The 21,911-nt window shown below is 39.8% G+C and overlaps 1 protein-coding gene and 1 pseudogene across 1 annotated transcript; one reads left to right on the top strand and one right to left on the bottom strand.

Moving 5' to 3' along the window:
- Window positions 1-838: 838 nt before the first annotated feature.
- On the bottom strand, window positions 839-3,183 carry LOC113355933 (cytochrome P450 84A1-like). The gene is made up of 2 exons (XM_026598918.1): window positions 2,165-3,183; window positions 839-1,719 (listed from the first exon to the last, which is right to left on the bottom strand). The coding sequence occupies exons 1-2, from the start codon at window positions 3,062-3,064 to the stop codon at window positions 1,096-1,098; spliced, it is 1,524 nt and encodes a 507-aa protein (XP_026454703.1). The 5' UTR covers window positions 3,065-3,183; the 3' UTR covers window positions 839-1,095.
- Window positions 3,184-5,981: 2,798 nt separating this feature from the next.
- The window catches only part of LOC113359329, a 37,096-nt pseudogene continuing 21,166 nt past the window's right edge, over window positions 5,982-21,911 (top strand).

The following is a 21,911-nucleotide window of genomic DNA, read 5'->3' as shown; positions in this document are numbered from 1 at the left end:
ATTTTTCTATTGCCGAAATTATAATTGTTTTTTATAATTAAAAGTAAAATACACAAATGTTAACTCCGTTATACTTGATAGTGATCGTATAGAGTTTCGTTAAGTCCGAACCTATTATCAAGTATCACACTTTGGTAGTCGTATTGTCTCGATCACGTATCCATATACAATCACACAAAGTGTGAATACCGAAGTTGTTGTATTGTCTCGACTTTGTCCATAGACGATCACACTTGGTAAGAGGACTTATAGGTTGAAACAAAAAGATTGTGGTGTACTTGGGTGCCCTCCTCTTTTCAGTATGTGAAAAGTTCGTGTGGCTAAAAAGGGTAATTCAGTCCGACTCATACATATATATATATATAACCATGTTTAATTAGTGAGTTGACAACGATTTTCGCACTCCTCAAATCATTTTTTTTCCCCTCTAACAAAAATCAAATTCAAAATCACTAGTAGATTTTGAGAGCATTTGCTCATATTCCTTCAGTTGCAGTCGTCCGAGTTGCCTCCTGATGAGTAAATTTTTGATGGGGCGTTTTATGATGGGGGCATGGGGGACAAATCATGTCTTGACATGTGTTTTTCCAATTGATTATTTTAACAAATTCTGCTACCAAAAATATAAAGGATAAAATATCACCAATTAAGATAACCAATATTTTCACCAAATATACACTTCTTTTATATATTTGGAAACAAAATTTGATGGAATCAATTTATAACAAAGACACGTGTCATGACATGATTTGTCCCCCATGCCCCCATCAGAAAACGCCCCATCAAATATTTTTCCCCTCCTGATACTCACAGTGAGACCCATCTGGTCATGACAATGTTTTCTCTACATATGTATTCCATCAGCATTTCGCATTAAGATACCAGAACATGTTTACAATGGGAAGGGAACATACTTTTTAAGTTCACAAGTCTCTTTCTCTTTAGAAAAGTGAAGCATTGACAACACTTAGAAACACTAAAGTATAATCCAATACAAAACACACATTATTACCAAACTTCATATCATCCGGCCCTTATTGTTTCATTTTTAAAAATGACAACTTATGAACAAGAATACAGTCTGATTTCGTGTATTTAAAGTAACGGACAACTAAGACGACGGCTTGGAACTGCCACAAGACGGACAACTCTAGGTGCAGTGAGCCCAAACACATCCATCATATCCATTTCACTAGGTTTCATTCCATTAGGTAACTCCCATGAAAAACAATGAATCAGATGAGCTACAGAAGATTCCAGTGCATAAAGCCCGAGTTGCATACCTGGACAAGATCGTCGACCGGACCCAAATGAGAGAAACTCAAAATTATTACCCTTAAAATCAGCTGCGCCTTCTTTACAAAATCTAGATGGCTTATATGTTTCTGCATCTTCCCATGAATTCTGGTCTCTTCCGACTGCCCATACATTTATCATAACTCGAGAACCTCTTGGAATCCTATACCCATCAACCTCTGTATCTTCAGATGTTTCGTGAAGGAGTAATGGTATTGGTGGGTGTAATCGTAGTGTCTCTCTAACAACAAATTTTAAATATGTCAAGTTTTCAAGATCTCTCTCTTGGAGTCTTTTGTCAACACCAACAACTTCGTCTAGTTCCTGTTGTACTTTCGATAGATCTTGCGGGCTTTTCATTAGCTCAGCCATGGTCCATTCGATTGCAGATGCAACTGTTTCTGTACCACCAAACATGACATCCTGCAGAGAAACCATAACATCCAATTAACATCAAATCAAAGTGAATCAAGTTATTTTTTATTAAAGAATGACATATCAAGCACAAAAGTTTGATATAAAAATGCAGCCGATGTCATTGTAGTACAGTGCGATTAAGTCATTGAATTATGGTATCAGTGATTTGAGTTTGAAACTCTTCAACACCAAATCAGAATTCTTTACCGGTCAAGATAAATAAATAGAAGAAATGCATTATAGTAAGTATAAATTCGTTAGTACCAAGTTCTTTACGGATCAAAATCAGAAAGAAAAAGAAGAAGAAAAGTGCATTACTAAAGTATAAAATTAAATGCTTCGGAAAAAAAAGTATTAAAAAAATTCTAAAACTAATAGATTAATTAGATAATATTAAAAAAAATCTAAAACTAATAAATTAATTAGTTTGCTAAAAATTAGATTTACGCACCATAATGATAGCTTTGATATTATCTCTAGTAAGATTAATTGAAGTTTCGTTCTTATTTGCAGCAAGAAGTTCATCAACCATATCAGCCTCTACTCCTAAAGTTCCATCACCGTTTCCATTCCGCTTTTGCATCATTTTATTTTCATGATCATCAATAATACTGTCAATAAACCGATCCAAAGACAGCCGAGCTTTAACGAGTCGTTTATTTAATCCCTGTGGATCGATCCATCCAAGTCCAGGGAAAAAATCAGCAAGATTGAAAGCACCAAATAGTTTAGAAAACTCTTGCATTATAGAAACAAACTCATCCTGACCCTCATTTGAAGCTGTTCCAAAAGCAGCTCTAAAAATTATATTCTTCATAAGGTTAAACACTAATTCCCCTATGTTAACCGGTGATCCAACTTTAGAATCAATAAATCGAACCATCGACTCAACTTCATCACGTACCGATACCCAAGACTCGGCACGTTTTCTGCTGAACAGATTAACTACACAAATCTTTCTCATTTGACGCCAAAACGGGCCATAATGAGCGAAAGCCATATCAGCACGATCATAAGTTAAGTATTTAATCGCGATATTTGCTGGACGGTTTGAAAAAATACTGTCTTGGACTTGAAGAACTTGACGAGCCATTTCAGGTGTTGAGATAGAAACCATATGAAGAAACCCGATCCTGAGATACATGAGACCATTTTTGCCATGTTGTTTACTTAATTTAGCAAGTCCGCGATGAGTAAGTTGATCCATCATGAACATGTTTCCTAAAAGTGGTAACCCTTTCGGACCAGGTGGGTATGGAAGCTTTTTACGTGCAGTAAGCAAAATAGTCATTGAGAATATGAGTACTGGAAGTATGGTGAAGTAGAGTAACCATTGTAAATCAAGAACCATTGCTGCTGATTGTTTCTTGTTCTTCCTTTTCTCTTCTCACTTTTTAGTTTTCTCAAATGTTTATCCTTGATTTTACATTTTGGATGTAGGAACAATATGTGAAGTCCATTTATAGAGAGAAGGTGGATTTTTCTTCTACTATTAATGGTTGATTGTGTCAAGTCGTCCAGAAAGGTGCTTATTTTCTTGATTGGAAACTGTATTTGTTTCTATTACCAAATACTTAAGTTAGCATTACGTCATCATCCAACCCAAGACCACAGTACTTAGGCAGGTAGGTCCATATGAATGTTCCAGACAGGCACACTGCGCAGCTGCAGAAGAAGTTACAAGACTGGAAAATCGTGGGGCAGAACTTACAGTGGTGCTAGACGTACAGGCCTCAGCTAATAACGCATTAGAAGATTCTCGTGTTTTACTTCGCGCCTGGTCGTCTGAAAATTTTGAGAAATCTGATATACTGAATAGTATAGGGAGATTCTAAACATGTCGGACACGGTAAAAACATGTTCGGCACCGAAAGAGTTTGTGAATTTCCGCAACTGGATTGTGATAATCTAGCTTGTTAGGTACATCTTACTATCTTAGTCTTACTATTTTGGGCTTCCAAAGCTTTTCTTTCTTTTTCTCGTTGTTCACATGAGATGAGGTAGACTCGAGAAAATGAAAGCGAAGTTGTTCTGATACCAATAAGATTTGGTGGTAGGTGACGGATTCATCCCCACCGTTGCCTGATACTGGTTTTTTGCCCTGTTGATCCATATATGCTGTTGCAATCTCAAGCTACCTAATATTCATAATTAATTTCCAAAGCTAACACATTATGTATAATCAAGATATTGATGTTTAACCTCTAATATTGTATTTATTTGGGTCATTATCACTGTGATTAGTGTGATAATATCACTTGCCAATTTTTATCCAGAAACCAATTCCAGTAAAGCAAGTTAGGTACTCAACTAATGCAAATCGCAAGCCCAACAGTCCCATGAATTTAGATTATGAAGATTTGAAATTAAGACAATCTTAATGGTTGTCGCATTTTATTTCCTTTTGGTACTTTGTTGGGCAACCTTTTCTTTAATGGCTGATCTTTTATGTGGTTTTAATCGGTCCTTGTAAGTTGTAAATGATACAGGACCAGTATCGATCATCAACATCCATTTTTGCGCGTTTTCTCCCTTCTTCTTTTTCTTCTTTTTTGATAATGAAATAAACGCATGTTTTCTCGCCTCTGAAAATGAGAATTGCATATTATGGGCCTCTCAAAAACACCAAAGTCGTCAGCAATGATAGAATAGTCAAGATTTTGGACTTGGGTTGTTTTGTAGTGGAACGTCCACAAACTAAAGAGTGTGCATGATGAATATATTGGCACTAGACAAGTTTTTAAGCTATCTGGGTATAGTGATTTTATTTGTCAACTTCCGAGCTGGTTCTAGAGTGGTACCGACTGCGAATTTCTACTTAATTTCGGACTACCTTTATTTCCTTCCATTTGGTGTGATTGTGAAAGACTACCCTTTCTTCTAAAGGCATGCATAAATTATTCGGCTTGGGGTTTGCGGTTGCAGATAATTTAAGGGTTGACAACTTGACATCCTACCAAACGAAATCTCCAGTACTGTTGGACCAATTGGTCTTATCAACGGCACCAGATTACTAGCTAAGAGGTGGTGTGAGGTAGGAACTAGGAAGGCCTTAGTTCCGTAAGACCACTAAGCAAGGATTTTATTTATTCTAGTACCTGCATGGCTGCATTAGTTTGGTTTGGAAGGGTGTTGTCATTTTGTGTCACTAGGGTCAATAATGCTACTTTTGGTTGTGTCAACGGGTGCCTCAAAGAATTGGGGGCTTTGCATGTGGAATCAAATATGGCCGAAACTTTGTTTGATTTGCTGAGGGATCTGGCCAACAATTTCAAAATGAAGAAAAATTGGCACGAGGTTATAGGCTAGTGCATACAACTGTACAAGTTTCATCATTAAGTCCATCATAATCACTTGAGAAATGAACGTATTGAATCTATCGACATTGAATAGTATAAAAATTAATTCACAATTTAGGCTTATTTATTCAACCCATTCATTAAACAACAGAAATGAGGCCCGTTCAACTGAGAATTTGTCAAGACTTGGACAAACTAGATTTTTCGTGTTTGCTTTTCTTTCTCATTATTCCTTTCACATGGAAGAAACTTCAAAAACCAAACTGGTAAACTCCATCGACGCTGTAAGACCGTGGTTTGTATCGGTCCACACATATACAGTGCAATATAGTTAGTGATCTCTGTTTATTCTGCAACACAGAAAGAGAAACAATAGAGCATATGTTATTGCTTCTGAAATTTGGGATTATTCCACTGAGGCTTTTAAGATTTCTTGGCCTATGCCCGGAATTTTGATTGAGCTATCAGATGCATGATCTTGTAATGGCCTATCCCTGTTAGTCGTCCGTGAACAATCATTTTGGGGTGGGTAACAATTTGAATCTGACAAACGAACCTCGTCTGTTGGACCATCATGATCTTACCCCCATTCCACGTTTGGTCCTAGCCGCTCGTGACACGGTAACTAGGTGTTTTTCACATCCCTGATCATTGATTGAATTACCCTCATCTGAAATATAAAGACACGTGTTTAAGAAGCTACCAGGTGCATGCAACGTGTAATATCTTGTGTGTTGCCGCATAAGATAATGGCTATCACTGCATTCTGTTGCCACTTTTGTTTGCTTGTTCATGAAATACGGTGCTGGGCCTGCTGCTGGCTATATATGTATAGTGGCTGTGGTTATAGTTTTTGTAATCATTTTGAAGGGGAAATTTAAGTTCTAACATTCATTTCTTCTATTATTCAGCCAACATTTTGAAAATATTCTTCCTCGGCTTGGATTTGCATTCCTTCTACTGCTCTTTATACATATATTTTGTGTTCTTTGTTCATTTTTCTCTATTAGAAGAAAGAAAGAAATGTGTGGAATATTAGCAGTTTTGGGTTGCTCTGATGAATCACAAGCTAAAAGGGTTCGAGTGTTAGAGCTTTCACGAAGGTTTTTCTTCATTCTAAAAAATCTTTGATTGCAATTCATTTAAGCGGCATTCATCTCATATCATTGTAGAATTGACGATATTATAAAATTTGTGTGTTTAGGTTGAAACACCGCGGACCTGACTGGAGTGGAATGTACCAACACGGAGACTTTTATTTGTGCCATCAACGTCTTGCGATCGTGGATCCAGCGTCCGGTGATCAACCTATGTATAATGAAAACAAAGCCATTGTTGTAACTGTAAGTGTGAACACATAAATCATGAAGTCATCCACGTGTTCACAAACAATATTCGTATGCATTCTGATTCTAGAATTGTACGTCGTATGCGTAAAGGGATGATTATATCGATTCATCGACTCGAAGCCTTCGAGCTTGTCATTGTCTAGTCGAATATTATCATAAATAATGTTCGTATAAAGGAATAAACAGAGAATCAAGTACAAATGTAAAGCACATATAGTTCAACGCTGAATGTAAGGTGCTGAAATGTAAACAAGATAAAGATTTACGTGGTTCGGCACTAAAGCCTACATCCACGGGGCTGGTGTTTCACTATGTATTGAATGATTAAAAAGATAGTCGAATGACTTTAGAGTATACATAGGTCTGCGGAAGTAGGGGGATTACTTACTCTTCCTATTTCTATCTCCTATATTCTCCTATAATTGCCCTCGATTGGTCGACCCCTTCTCTCTTAGTGGAGAGGGGTATTTATAGGGTTGGAACGTGGGTCCTACTTCTGAGGTGCCGTTGTAATCTTATCTTCTTGTGCTTTGTGCCCATTACGCAGAGGTCTTCGGCATATGCTGCGGCCTGAGCTTGAATACGAAGGGTTATCCTCGCCTCTTCCACGAGCTGATTGACACGTGTATATCTCTTTGGTATTTAATGCGGGTAGATGGATGTCTGCTCGTGTCAGGCAAGTGTCTCTTTGTCTGGTCACATCTGTGTCAGTCAAACTTCCTCTCAGCCGTTGATCTGGGATCTTCCTTGGGATTGGGTGTTTTAACACCCAAGGGGAATTATCTGGTGCTCCTCTGAGCCATCATACCTCTGTGATCCTCTGCCCCTGACCGTCAGATCTGCTGACCGGTGGAATCTTCTGATGAGATGCTTGCTATCATGTTTTGATATCTTGTTTTGCATGCCTTCCACGTGTCTCTTTCTGTACACGTGGTGGATGATGAAAGGTGTACATACAATTTGCCCCTCTTCTTCTGACTTGGGCGTATTTTGCAATTTAGAAGAAGAAAGGTCGTCCTACACGTTTCCCACTTTGCATTAACTTTCCCCATAACTTCTCCTTGGTACGAGGAACGGTTATTGTCTTCTCTAGCTTCATAAATAGGAAAGAGAATGTGAAAAAAAAACTTTTATCCTCTTTTTATCGGTGTTAATCCTCTTCTTGTTTTCTATTCTTGTTCTTTTGTCATTTATTATCGCCATTCTTGTGAGGAAGATAACATCATTCAATTTTCTGTCTCTTTCGCTCTCGATTATTGTTGCCCCCTGTATCAGCATTAAATTTTGATATCTCCGATCCTCCTTTCTTCGACTGTGGTTGGTGCTTGTCGTCCTCTTCTATACATGTATGGGGTTTTTCATTAACTGCTCATCATTGATTTATCTATGTATCTACCCGTTTGTTTCCTGTTGCTGTATTCTTGGCTTTGTGATGAAGAATACACATGTCGAAGCATATATGCTTGCCCCTGTTCTTTCTTACAAAGTCTGTGAGTCTGTATCTAAGTATTATCCCTGGAGTTGGATGGAGTATTTCTGGTTATTTTTGGTTCTTAGGGTTTTTAACGTTTATCCGGATGAACCATAAATTATGGGTTTTTTGATATTTAGTGATCTCCTCGTATTCTTCTCTAAACTGTTTTTGTGTTTCCTTGTAGATATGTCTGATCGTCCGCGGGCTCCTTACCAAACCTCGCCATCTAGTCCGCCAAGATCCCCTCCGCGTCGAGATTCTGACAGATCTCCACTTGGGGAAGGTCCTTACAAGTCTTCGCAATCGGATCCTCGGGGTCATAGGGTTTCGTCTTCCTCTGGTGCGAAGGTTGTGCCTACTAAGAAAGGGGATGTGCCGAAGGGTCCTTCTGGATCTAGGTATGTTGTTAACCGTGCCCCTTCTCGTCCTCGTGAAGATCCTAGGAGTACGAAGGATCCTCCTCGTGATGACTCTAGGAGTGCGCGGGCTCCTCCTCCTCGTACTGAAACACTGGATGTTCCGCCCCTTCGTTCAATGGCTCCTCCTTTAGTGCCTCCGCAGAAATCTTTGCCGCCTCCTCCCGCGGTTTCTTTCAAAGGGAAGTACTCCAAGGGTACTATGTCGAGAGCTGATCCTTCTAAAAATCTTCCTTCTAAAAGGAAAGCTTCGGAATTGAGTCCTACTTCTGATTCCGCAGACGAAGAAGAAATTGTCCCCGTGATACGCAGCATTTCCGTTGGTAAGAAGAAGGTCACTTTCAAGCATATTGATCTTGAGATGTTCAAGGAAAAACATGAGCTTCAAGCTTTTGAGGTTCTCTTCTATGCCCCTGACGATGATATCACTTACGAGCTCCTTGCTAAGTATCAGTTTGACGAGTTTCATCTGTTGACTACTGTTGGAGCCTTCGAGGCGGGTCTCATGTTTCCCCTATATAAGTCGGGTGACTCCTTTTATTATGACGTATTGGCTAGTCGCGAAGGCTCTCCTACGAACAATCATAATCGTTCCGTGTCACAACTATCTGGGAATTATCTTCGTTCACTGAAGGAATGTTACCTGCGAAGCAAGGGGGAGACTATGATGACCTGCTATGTTCCAAATCCTGCTGAGAGAGAGTGGTACACTCCTCAGGATTTTAACAGTTCCTTTGGGGATTATGTCAACAGTAGAAACCGTAAGCCGTGGAGTGTTAGTCTTCGTAATATCGCTGCTCCCCGTGGTGAAATTCGTCTTTTGAGTGAGGTATGTTCCTGGTACTGAGGGATCTGCTAAACGGAAACTCTTTCCTGCTCGTGAAAGGATTAAGCGTGACCATGATTATGAATGGCATGCTACTGTTATTGAGGTAGTTGGTCCTTGGGCTTATGGTTGGATTCCTGGTCCGCGCGGCTGGCGTCCTTCTGAAAACAACAAGCCTCGTGAAACTCCTCCTGCTCGTTATGGAGATTTCTGTCCTTGGCGTCCGAATTTTGCGGGCATGAATTTTCCTTACGCTCTTGATGTTGTTGATGGAGATGAGGAGGAGGGTTCTGGTGATACCCATCCACCGAAGAGTGCTGCTGCTGCCAAGGTATAGTTTCTTCTTATATTATCTATTCTATTTGCCCCTTTTTCCCGAAATGAAACGGGCGTACAGTAATACCGCAAGTGCACGGTCGTCGGTTGTAGCTCGTGCAAGTACGGGTCGATCCACAGAGACTGGGTGTGTTTGGAGTATTTAGCTACTTTGGGCTCTAAATTTCTATTGGGATATGAATAATCAATGGGCTTTTGAGTGCTAATGGGTTATGAATACCCTTGGAATGAGTTGGGCTTTCAGTGGTTTTGATGGGCTGAACTTGGGTTCAGTTGGTTTCTGATGTGAATTGAACTGGGCTTGATCTTTGGATTGAACTGGGTCTTTGCCTCAGTGAACTGGGCTTCAGTTTGTACAAACAATGGACAGTGGGCTTAGAGAGTTTTTGGTCAAGAAGAAAAGAAGTGACCAGGAGAGACAGGTAACAGTGAGCAACAATGGCTCTAGGCCAAAACAGCAAAGATAGAGGAAGAAGGCAGTGAGGCAATAATACAAAGGCAGTTAGCCTAAGGCAAAGACAATGAAGAAAATTAAACAAGACAATGACTAAACAGCAAAGAACTAAACAACAATGCACTAAACAAAGCAGTGACAAAAGATTGTGAAAGTGATGAAGATAGTAGTGAAATAATGAGGCAATGGATGATAAAACAATAAACACAAGGTAATAGTGAAGTAAATGTGACAGTACAATGAAACTACAAGCAGAGAACAATGGAACCAAGGCCTAAGCCAAGGGCAGGGGAGATGGTGAAGGTGAAATGGTGAAGGTGAGCCTAGGCATACTACTAGAGTGGGAAGAGAACTAGTTTGCTCACAGTCACTAGTGAGCACTAGTTTCTCCCCACTGCTCAATCAATACAGTGCCTCAAAGCTAAACTTCTACCACTAACAGTGAACAAAACATGAATTTAAACACAATAACATAACATGGGAAGCACATAACAGTGAAGGTGAAATGGTGAAGGTGAAATGGTGAAGGTGAAATGGTGAAGGTGAGATGGTGAAGGTGAAATGGTGAAGGTGAGCCTAGGCATACAACTAGAGTGGGAAGAGAACTAGTTTGCTCACAGTCACTAGTGAGCACTAGTTTCTCCCCACTGCTCAATCAATACAGTGCCTCAAAGCTTCTAGCCTAACATTCCATCACTTCTTGACAGTGAATTGAAACAACAGTTGAGGAACTAAACCTTTAAACACTAAACATAACATTGAACTAACATTAAACACAAAACTAAATTGAAATTAGAAACAAACAGAAATTATAAGAACATAAATTAAATGAACATGGAATTAAACATGAAATAAAACGGAAATTGAAAATTAACTAAAATTGATTTGAAACTGAAATTGAACATTAACAGAACTTCACAGTCCTGGACACTGGCTAGTCCAGCATAAGCCAATTTCACACCCACAGTCCCCTTTTTATACCCAATACCCAATTTAGGGTTTATAGAAAAATACCCAAATTCAAACAGTGAAATTAGGTATATGATTTACCTAATTTTTGACAGTACAAATTGAACCCATAACTAATTCATTGCTTCTCCTAACAGAAATTAGGGTTTTCTATAAAAATCCCAAAAATTGAGAAATTAGGGTTTCGTAAAATCTTACTTTGATGGCGCAATTTCTTCAATCAATCGCTGACCCATCCTTCCTCTGACTTCACTGCTCCTTCCCATGCCTTTTCTAGCTTCGATTGATAACATGCAATCATTCTCATCAATTCCACATGTCACTGAAATCGTGTGATGTTGATGAAGTTGATTGAAAGTTACCATGTGCGGTAGGTGGTGGTGATGATAAAGAAGGTGGTGTGGTTGTGGCAGAGGTATGGTGGCGGAATGGGTGTTGCAGTTGCAGCTCTGCAACTGTCGGGTGGAGGAGAAGAAGAAAGAAAGAGGAGAAGAATGGGTCGACAGTTTAGGGTATAGGGTATCCGTTTTTAGGGTGTTGAGCGGGCGCATCAAAGTTAGATGTTGGCGAAGCTGAGCCACTGGAATCGAAGCTGGTAGGTGAATCGGACGGCTCCGCCTGAAGAGGCTGGTATCGACCGTCGGATGTCTTGATACAACGAAGTTAACGGCTCTAGATGGGGTTAGGTGTTGAAGTGTTAAGCGGAAGTATCGAGATTTGATGCGCAGGCAAAGAAGCGACCGTAGGATCTAAATGTGATCTAATCTGAAGGCTTGGAATTTAGGCACTATGGTGTTTTGCAGGTACTTCAGATTTTGATGAACGATGAAGAAGCGACCATTGGATGATGAGATGGATCCAATCTAACGGCTGATAATGGAGGCGGGTATGGATATAGAAAATGGGTTTGGGTAAGGGTTTTGGGCCTTGGGTATGCCAAGCCCATATCTTCTTTAAGAACAATTCTTCCTTCTTGAGCCCATTCCTAGCTTTTTGGACGTGCGCTCCATTCTTTGCGGCTTCCTTGCGTAATTTCTTCCGGATTTTCACCACTCTTCCGCTCTTTTCCGCTCCGCAAGTCATCCAGACTTTATTTATTACCTAAAAATGCAAAATTAAGTAAGAAAAATATTTATTCTTGAAAACAATGAAAATACAGAATATGGGATAAAATGTAGAATTACTGCACAAAAGATGAGTTAAATGCCAACAAAAAGGGATAAATATATACAATATTTGGCACTCATCAAATACCCCCAAACCTGAATTTTACTTGTCCTCAAGTAAAACAAAACTAAGGAAATCCTAACTATACCACTGTCGCTGGTCTCTCGAATGCATTTAGCTATGCACTAAGCCTTTTAAACCACTAAGTGTCCCTAGTGGACGAGTTGAAGTCTCGTGAAGGTTTGCTTAGAACGTACCTACAAAGTTCTAGGTCAAAATATAAGCTCAGATTCCATCAAATGTGATATGTGCAAGTCAGTTTAAGCTCACAGCAAAATGGAGATGTCAATCTAGCTATCAAAGGCACAATCCTAGCACTGATAACAAAAAAAGACATGTGATAAGAGTGTAAAGTGTATCTACACATGTGTAAAGAAAGATCGGATGTTATGACTACTAATCACCAAGAGATAGTTTCTCAGGCTAAGAACCAAGGTCGAAATCTAGCTAGCTGTCCGGACTTTACGAGAATTGTGAATGAGTTGGAGGTATTTCACAATTACTCGCGTTGTACATCAATGGCATACACCCTCCTTGCTTATTACAATGAAACAACAAAATGACTATTTACATGACTCTTATTTACATTGACTACTCTCTTTTAATTTTGGAACAAGAAAGAATGGAATTGATAAATACTTGATTATTATTTATTTTTTTTGTATTTTTTTTTTCCTGAATATATACATTTTTTTTTTATTTTTTTTTGAATAAAGAAACACTTTTGATACATAAACAAAAGGAAACAAAAGATTACATGACACTTTGCAAGAGGTAGCCCTTTTTGATGCACCCAGTTAAATTCGATGGTTGTCTTTCTTAATGTAACCTCCACCTTCTATCCCAACCAACCAAAGAACAAGCTAGTCAAGTTTCGTTCAGTATTCTAAAGTGATTGGCAATCGTAACTTCCTATCAAACACCTTGAAGATCGAGGCCATACATGTATTGGTAGATCGTGCGCGTGCAAATTTCTTATCACAATGTGAATTGTGCTAGAATCAGGGTGCCTAAATATCTAGACTAAGACTCCTAATAATTACATATTTGCACAAGAGTCAACATTTCAAGGTAAATGAGCTCCATTTTTTATGTTTTTTTTTTCAATTTTTAATTTTTAATTTTGATTTTTTTTTTTAATTTTTTTGGAATTTTTCAATTTTTTCAAAAAGAATGAGTTCTTGTTTTCAATTATGGCATATTATCAAAGTATCTACTTTTCACCCCCAAACCTAAACTAAACATTGTCCTCAATGTTTCAAAATATGAACAAAATTATAATACAACATATGAAGAGGATCATGTTGAGTAGAGAAAAAGGAAAGAGAATACCCGATTTCGGCGAAAGCAATATTAGAACTCCGTTATTCAAGGTAAGAATCCAACATATGTCAGCCGAGATCATATTGGATTAGAAAAATATATACAAAAGGAACAAAAGGGTTTTAAGAAATTTTATCTACTGGATTATATACAAAAAATTCACCATACACTAACAATCTAAAGAGTTGAGGATCAACCCAAAATACGAAGTGTAGAGGTTTCAACAGCTTCACACAATAATAAAATGGAAAAAATGCACGTGAAACTGTGAAACAAAATGAGCTACCCCCAAACCTGGATTTTACAGAAGATATAGTTTTGAATACTAAATCTCGCAGTTTTGGGGGTTCATCATGCACAAGGTCTAACTCGAAATGGACTGTGCTAGGGACGGGCAAACATGCTATTTCCAACTGTGGTTCCTCAAATGTATTATACTTAGAAGCAAAATAATCCAAGAGGACTTGGGAAGCATACAGTTCCAATCCTAGATTAGGAATTTTCAGAAAAATCGGTTTGACAATATGGGTACAAACCAAATCTAGGTTGGGTGGAAGGCCATCAGATTGTGACTTAGGTAGAAGAATATGCATATCATTATCAATCAAATCAAAATCTCCTAACTCATCTACACATGTCACATCATGCTCACAATCATCAATCAAATTGGCAAGATCACAATCAGAATCATCAACATCATCAACAGATTTATTCTCGTGTATCGGCACATCAGGGGAAACATCACATGGAATACTAGAAGAAATATCATGCATTAAGGTCGGGGCAGAGAAGCCTAATGTATTTGAACCCAAAGGTTCCATAACATTTTCAGTATAGACATTTTCTTCTAACATAACATCATAATCATCATCATCATCATGATAGGGATTTTGCAATCTAGGATAATTTTCAATCCTAAGGTCGGAGCCATTACAAGAATAAAACTCTAATTCATGGGGGTGACTCATATCATGTGGTGTTGTTCCTGTTTCCCTAACGGATTCCCATTGATGGGTTTTCTCTGCAATCTCGGCTAAAAAATTCCATGCATCATCCACAGATTTATCAATAAACTCACCATTACACATAGACTCAACCATGGTTCGAGATTTAAAGTCTAGTCCTTCATAGAGGATGACGACAAGTCTCCACTTCTCAAATCTATGGTGCGGACATTCGCTCAACAAATCATTAAAACGTTCAAAATAGTGAAAAACAGTTTCCTCATCCAATTGGACAAAACAATTGATACTTTGACGAATAGCGATGGTCCTATGATGTGGAAAGAATTTTCTGAAAAATAGATCTGTGAGTTGGTCCCAAGTGTTGATTGATTGTGGTCTCAAACCGTAAAACCATGTTTTGGCCCTTTCCTTTAAAGAAAATGTAAACAAACGCAATTTCAGAGAGTCTTCGGACATATGATCAGGTTGCATAGTCCGACAAATTTGTTCAAACTCTCTTACATGAGTATAGGGGTTCTCAGAATCGAACCCTCGAAATATAGGAAGTATTTGTATCATGCTTGCATTTATTTTAAAAGGGTTATTGGTTTGAGGTAATACAATACATGATAATGGAATTTTTATTGACGGATACATGTATTCATGGAGAGCACGAGGTTGGCCCATATTGAAAAGACACAAGCCCACTATTTGGTTTTAATGGGTTTTCAAAAATTAGGTTTTTTATGGGAAAATTTTGGTTTTGATGGGATATATTTGAAAAAGAAAATTTGGTTTAAAAATGGGAGCAAAGTAGAAATTTGGTTTTAAAATTGGGAGCAAAAGAAAATTTTGGTTTTTTTTTTTTTTTTTTTGAAATTATCCTAGCATAAATTAGCACAACCCATAAAAGAAAATAAAAACAACAATAATAATTACAAACCCATAAAAGAAAGAAAAAGAAGAAAAACAAAAATTATTACAAGCCCACAAATTAAAAAATAAAGAAAAACAAAAATTATTACAAGCCCACAAATTAAAAATGGAAGCCCACAGGTTGGGTTCTCTTAATGGGTTTAGGCTTACCTTTGAAGCACAGCCCAGCTGTTCAGTTTGGTTGCAAAAGCCCAGTTGGGCTTTGGATCATCCTAAGCTTTGGCTTTTCTGAGGCCCAGTTGGGTCACGACTTCTACTCCAACAGCACCAGCCCAGCCCAGATCAACAGATCAGCAGCTCATCAAGGCAGGTTCAGGCTTCAAGCAACAGTTCTGGCACCAGCAGTGTTTTGTTTAACTCAAGCCCACAGAACTGACTGTGTAGCAACTTCAACAGCTGCAGTCTTTGGTTCTCAGTGCTGCTAGCAACAGCTTCTCAAGTCCATTAACAGCTCCTCAGGTACCTGCACCAGATAGAGTTAATTAGTTCTTGCAACAACTCAAAATTGGCTCAACAGAGATAGCCAACATAGCACAGAAACAATGGTTCAGTGCACAACAATGGGAATGAACATAGAAATTGCAGAGATTACAGTTCTTAGGAACCAATTTGAACTGGTGCAAAGTGACTATTGCATAGCCAAGAAGAACAAGATTCAGGTGCAGTGCAGCTACGTTACACTATGATACAATCAGATTTGTAACTGAGATGCTGCTGTAAGCAAGAAAAGAAATGGAGAACATGACAAGATGCAGTGATGCAGTGATGAAAAGTATGCAAGTTATGATGCAGAACAGTATGCAAAGAAGATGCAAAATGCAAATGCTACTAGAGCAGAGAAGATGAAGATGTAGTGATGATGCAAATGAACAGCAAGAGAAAAAGCTAAAAGATAAATGCAAGTACAGCTAAGAAAGTGCAAGAATAGCTAAGATACAAGCCAAGAAACTTCAACACACAACGCCAAGTCCCCGGCAGAGGCGCCAAAAACTTGGTGGGCCCGGGAAAGCGTATAGAATTAAGCGAAATGAAACGGGCCTACAGTAATACCGCAAGTGCACGGTCGTCGGTTGTAGCTCGTGCAAGTACGGGTCGATCCACAGAGACTGGGTGTGTTTGGAGTATTTAGCTACTTTGGGCTCTAAATTGCTATTGGGCTATGAATAATCAATGGGCTTTTGAGTGCTAATGGGTTATGAATACCCTTGGAATGAGTTGGGCTTTCAGTGGTTTTGATGGGCTGAACTTGGGTTCAGTTGGTTTCTGATGTGAATTGAACTGGGCTTGATCTTTGGATTGAACTGGGTCTTTGCCTCAGTGAACTGGGCTTCAGTTTGTACAAACAATGGACAGTGGGCTTAGAGAGTTTTTGGTCAAGAAGAAAAGAAGTGACCAGGAGAGACAGGTAACAGTGAGCAACAATGGCTCTAGGCCAAAACAACAAAGATAGAGGAAGAAGGCAGTGAGGCAATAATACAAAGGCAGTTAGCCTAAGGCAAAGACAATGAAGAAAATTAAACAAGACAATGACTAAACAGCAAAGAACTAAACAACAATGCACTAAACAAAGCAGTGACAAAAGATTGTGAAAGTGATGAAGATAGTAGTGAAATAATGAGGCAATGGATGATAAAAAATAAACACACAGGTAATAGTGAAGTAAATGTGACAGTACAATGAAACTACAAGCAGAGAACAATGGAACCAAGGCCTAAGCCAAGGGCAGGGGAGATGGTGAAGGTGAAATGGTGAAGGTGAGCCTAGGCATACTACTAGAGTGGGAAGAGAACTAGTTTGCTCACAGTCACTAGTGAGCACTAGTTTCTCCCCACTGCTCAATCAATACAGTGCCTCAAAGCTAAACTTCTACCACTAACAGTGAACAAAACATGAATTTAAACACAATAACATAACATGGGAAGCACATAACAGTGAAGGTGAAATGGTGAAGGTGAAATGGTGAAGGTGAAATGGTGAAGGTGAGATGGTGAAGGTGAAATGGTGAAGGTGAGCCTAGGCATACAACTAGAGTGGGAAGAGAACTAGTTTGCTCACAGTCACTAGTGAGCACTAGTTTCTCCCCACTGCTCAATCAATACAGTGCCTCAAAGCTTCTAGCCTAACATTCCATCACTTCTTGACAGTGAATTGAAACAACAGTTGAGGAACTAAACCTTTAAACACTAAACATAACATTGAACTAACATTAAACACAAAACTAAATTGAAATTAGAAACAAACAGAAATTATAAGAACATAAATTAAATGAACATGGAATTAAACATGAAATAAAACGGAAATTGAAAATTAACTAAAATTGATTTGAAACTGAAATTGAACATTAACAGAACTTCACAGTCCTGGACACTGGCTAGTCCAGCATAAGCCAATTTCACACCCACAGTCCCCTTTTTATGCCCAATACCCAATTTAGGGTTTATAGAAAAATACCCAAATTCAAACAGTGAAATTAGGTATATGATTTACCTAATTTTTGACAGTACAAATTGAACCCATAACTAATTCATTGCTTCTCCTAACAGAAATTAGGGTTTTCTATAAAAATCCCAAAAATTGAGAAATTAGGGTTTCGTAAAATCTTACTTTGATGGCGCAATTTCTTCAATCAATCGCTGACCCATCCTTCCTCTGACTTCACTGCTCCTTCCCATGCCTTTTCTAGCTTCGATTGATAACATGCAATCATTCTCATCAATTCCACACGTCACTGAATCGTGTGATGTTGATGAAGTTGATTGAAAGTTACCATGTGCGGTAGGTGGTGGTGATGATAAAGAAGGTGGTGTGGTTGTGGCAGAGGTATGGTGGCGGAATGGGTGTTGCAGTTGCAGCTCTGCAACTGTCGGGTGGAGGAGAAGAAGAAAGAAAGAGGAGAAGAATGGGTCGACAGTTTAGGGTATAGGGTATCCGTTTTTAGGGTGTTGAGCGGGCTCATCAAAGTTAGATGTTGGCGAAGCTGAGCCACTGGAATCGAAGCTGGTAGGTGAATCGGACGGCTCCGCCTGAAGAGGCTGGTATCGACCGTCGGATGTCTTGATACAACGAAGTTAACGGCTCTAGATGGGGTTAGGTGTTGAAGTGTTAAGCGGAAGTATCGAGATTTGATGAGCAGGCAAAGAAGCGACCGTAGGATCTAAATGTGATCTAATCTGAAGGCTTGGAATTTAGGCACTATGGTGTTTTGCAGGTACTTCAGATTTTGATGAACGATGAAGAAGCGACCATTGGATGATGAGATGGATCCAATCTAACGGCTGATAATGGAGGCGGGTATGGATATAGAAAATGGGTTTGGGTAAGGGTTTTGGGCCTTGGGTATGCCAAGCCCATATCTTCTTTAAGAACAATTCTTCCTTCTTGAGCCCATTCCTAGCTTTTTGGACGTGCGCTCCATTCTTTGCGGCTTCCTTGCGTAATTTCTTCCGGCTTTTCACCACTCTTCAGCTCTTTTCCGCTCCGCAAGTCATCCAGACTTTATTTATTACCTAAAAATGCAAAATTAAGTAAGAAAAATATTTATTCTTGAAAACAATGAAAATACAGAATATGGGATAAAATGTAGAATTACTGCACAAAAGATGAGTTAAATGCCAACAAAAAGGGATAAATATATACAATATTTGGCACTCATCAATGTGTACTGGTTTGTAGGGGTCGAAGAAGAAGAAACTTGGACCCAAACAATATTCTACTGTGGTTACCGGTGAGGCTGAGGTTTATGAGGAGGTTACGAGTCCTGTAAACGAAGGGTATGCTGAGGATGAACAAATGTATGATGGGGAAGAGCGTACCGACACTTCTCACCCTGATGACGAAGGTGGTAATGGTGAAGAAGAAGTTGCCGCGGGTGGTGATGGTGAAGAAGGAATTGTCGCGGGTGGTGATGGTGAGTCTGAGGGCAATATTACCGTTGGTGGTACTGGCGGGGGTGGATCTGCCCCTGTTGGCGATAATACCGTGGGTACTCTGCCCGTTATTTCCCCTGAATTTTCTTTCGGTAGGATATATTCCGCGGGGGAATCCTTTGATGTGAATGCTGCCATGGGTCTTGCCGAAGACTTCTCATTTCTTTCCCCAAATGATGATTGGGATGTGCTTGGGGATGTTGGTAAAGAAGATGTCGCCGGTCAGCAGGATGAAAACGCCGGTAGTCATACTGAGGCTGGTGATGTCGAGACTTGCGTGAGTGAGGGGAGAACAGCCAAAGGGAAGTCTGCGGTTGAATCTCCTTCAGAGGATTTCCCTTACTCTCTAATGCCTGAAGGCGAAGATGCCATTTTGGCTTGGCTTAAGAAGAAAAATATGATGTTCGTCCCCAACCCTGCCCCAGTGGTCCCCGGTGAGAAGAATTCTGACGCTTATACTCGTCAGATGATGCAAGTGTCTTCTGAAGTCCGCGTTGCTGAGATGTGGGAGAAGAGTCTGAGAGCTTCAGAAACTAACCTAGTGGTTGACCCTCCCTCCTCCGTTGCTGATATGATGGCCATAGCTGATGGGTATCAATACGGTTTTCCCCAGCAGCGTGTCTTAGAGGTAAATCCTTGTACTGATTCCCTCATGATGTACGAACATTGTATTCTTCGCGATATCCGATCCCTTGGGTATAATAATGTTTGTCGTTTGTGACATAGATGATGAGGAGCGAACATTGTAACCATGTTCTATACCAGTTCTTTAAAGCAAAGTCTTTAAAGTTGGAGGCTAAGCTTCGTCATAGAGAAGAAGAACTATCCGCGGCTGAGATGGAAATAAGTGAACTGAAGGATCGCCTGAAGGAAAAGGAGCGGCTGGGTAATGCCGAGGAGAGTCTCCGTTCGGAACTTGCTATAGTCTGCAACGAATTGGAGCAAGCTCGCAGAAATGTATCGTCCCTCACAGGTTCGTATTTTTTATTGGTCTTTTATTCCTCGTGATTCCCTATTTGTACTTTGGTGTTCTGTCTCAGTCTCCCCACCCTATCTTCAGTGGGTGGAGTCCCCGAGCTCATATGGCTTCGAAAAGAAAGGGAACGACAGAAATCCCGCATTGCAGAGTTGGTGGGTTAGTTAAAAAGAGAAGCCGTAAAGTGGAATGCTCGTGCTGATGAGCACAACTCCTTAACAGCTGAGTGGCGTGAAAAGCGAACACTGATGGTTGATATGCAAAATAAGTACAATCATGACCGTTGTCTGTTTAATGGTACGCTGCTATGGACGCGTGACAACCTGCGTGATGCTCGAGGACATGCTTCGGACCTAGAGGCTAGGGTGCGCTTTTTGGAAGGAGAGTTACAACAGGCTCGTTCTTTCTTAGGCCCCAGGGTTAGGGATAGTATGCTGCGTCTTTCCGAGGAAAGAGATAATGCTAGGGCTGAGGTTGGTGCTCTTAGTAAAGCCCTAGCAGCGTCTCGAGCTGATGTTTCTCGCCAAGTGGAATCTGAAAGAGATCTTGAAGTGAATTTGTATCGAATCCATAAAAGGATGGGGGAGATGAATGACGAAGTCAACCATCTTCGTCACTTGGATTCAATGAAGTAGGTAGACTAAGACGCGAGTCAATTTGCTCTTACGAACCTTCAAACGGATTATAAGAAACTATCCGACGAATATGACTTTCTTGATGAGGCTCGGGACGCAGTTGTTAATGATTATGAAGAGGCTTTGGATAATGTAGAAGGTATAACCTCGTTTTATCGAGTGTGATTCTGTTATTTCTTCGTTTTAACCCCTTGGTATTTCTTGTTTTCAGCACTCGAGGGACAGCTTCACGCAGCAAATGATGAGCTTAAAAAAACTCAATCTGCCTTAGTGCAGCAGGAAGGACAAGCCAACTATTTCAAAGGGTTGGCCGCGTCTCGTGAGGAAGCAGCGGATATTGCCTCCAAAGAGGCGGAACGCCTATCTGCATTGCTGTCTCAGGCCAACCTGCGGACCGTTGTTATCACTTATAAAGCTCGATGTCAGTTGGCTGAAGAGACCAACAAAGTCCTAGATAAGATCGAACTTGATCTTAAAGTCGAACATGGTTTTGTCAAGAATTATCTGCGTCGTCCGCTTCCCGCGCCCTTGCCTAGTTCTTCTGGGCCTTCTTCAGGTGGCAGCGTACCTTCATCTCGCAGAGACAACCCTATTGATGGAGTTGTATCGTCCAAGTAGATTTCTTTTATTAGTCATAGAAAGTTGATCCTTGTTGATTATATAATTTCAGATCATTTTTTGATGTGTTTCCTGCTTTATCTTATTTGCTGAATCTTGTAATCAACCCTTTATGAAATGGATCATCCTTTTGGCATACATGCGTTATCAATTCATCTTTATTTTAAGTATTGTGAAGTGTTAAATTAGAAATAACTTGCTTTGTAAAAAGTTGAGAGTGTTTGGGTGCGACACCGAAGGTAAATACCTTCGTGATCGTCTTGAGACATGTCACCCCGCTGGCGAATCCTGGGCCAGAGGATTCCCAAACGGTGGGGGCCGAGGCAGCATTCTAGGATATGAAATGCTTATTTGAAATGTTTACATGCACCCATTCCGTCGACCCGCTGCCTTAAAATTGGTTGGGTATCTCTTTCTGCTGGGTGCCTTCCCCCTGGTCTTACACTCATGGACACTGATAGGGGAGCCCGAGAGATTGTAGATTAACTAC

Source organism: Papaver somniferum, chromosome 3 (genome assembly GCF_003573695.1).
Source record: "Papaver somniferum cultivar HN1 chromosome 3, ASM357369v1, whole genome shotgun sequence".
Lineage (NCBI taxonomy): Eukaryota > Viridiplantae > Streptophyta > Magnoliopsida > Ranunculales > Papaveraceae > Papaver > Papaver somniferum.
The sequence above is the reverse complement of the archived record's forward strand: the minus strand, read 5'-3'. Positions and strand labels throughout refer to the sequence as shown.

Excerpts from the sequence above, each read along its gene's own strand:
- LOC113355933 (XM_026598918.1), bottom strand. The coding sequence starts at position 3,064 with ATGGTTCTTGATTTACAATGGTTACTCTACTTCACCATACTTCCAGTA. Across the intron at positions 1,720-2,164 it reads ATATCAAAGCTATCATTATG|GATGTCATGTTTGGTGGTAC; the intron begins GTGCGTAAATCT and ends GTTTCTCTGCAG.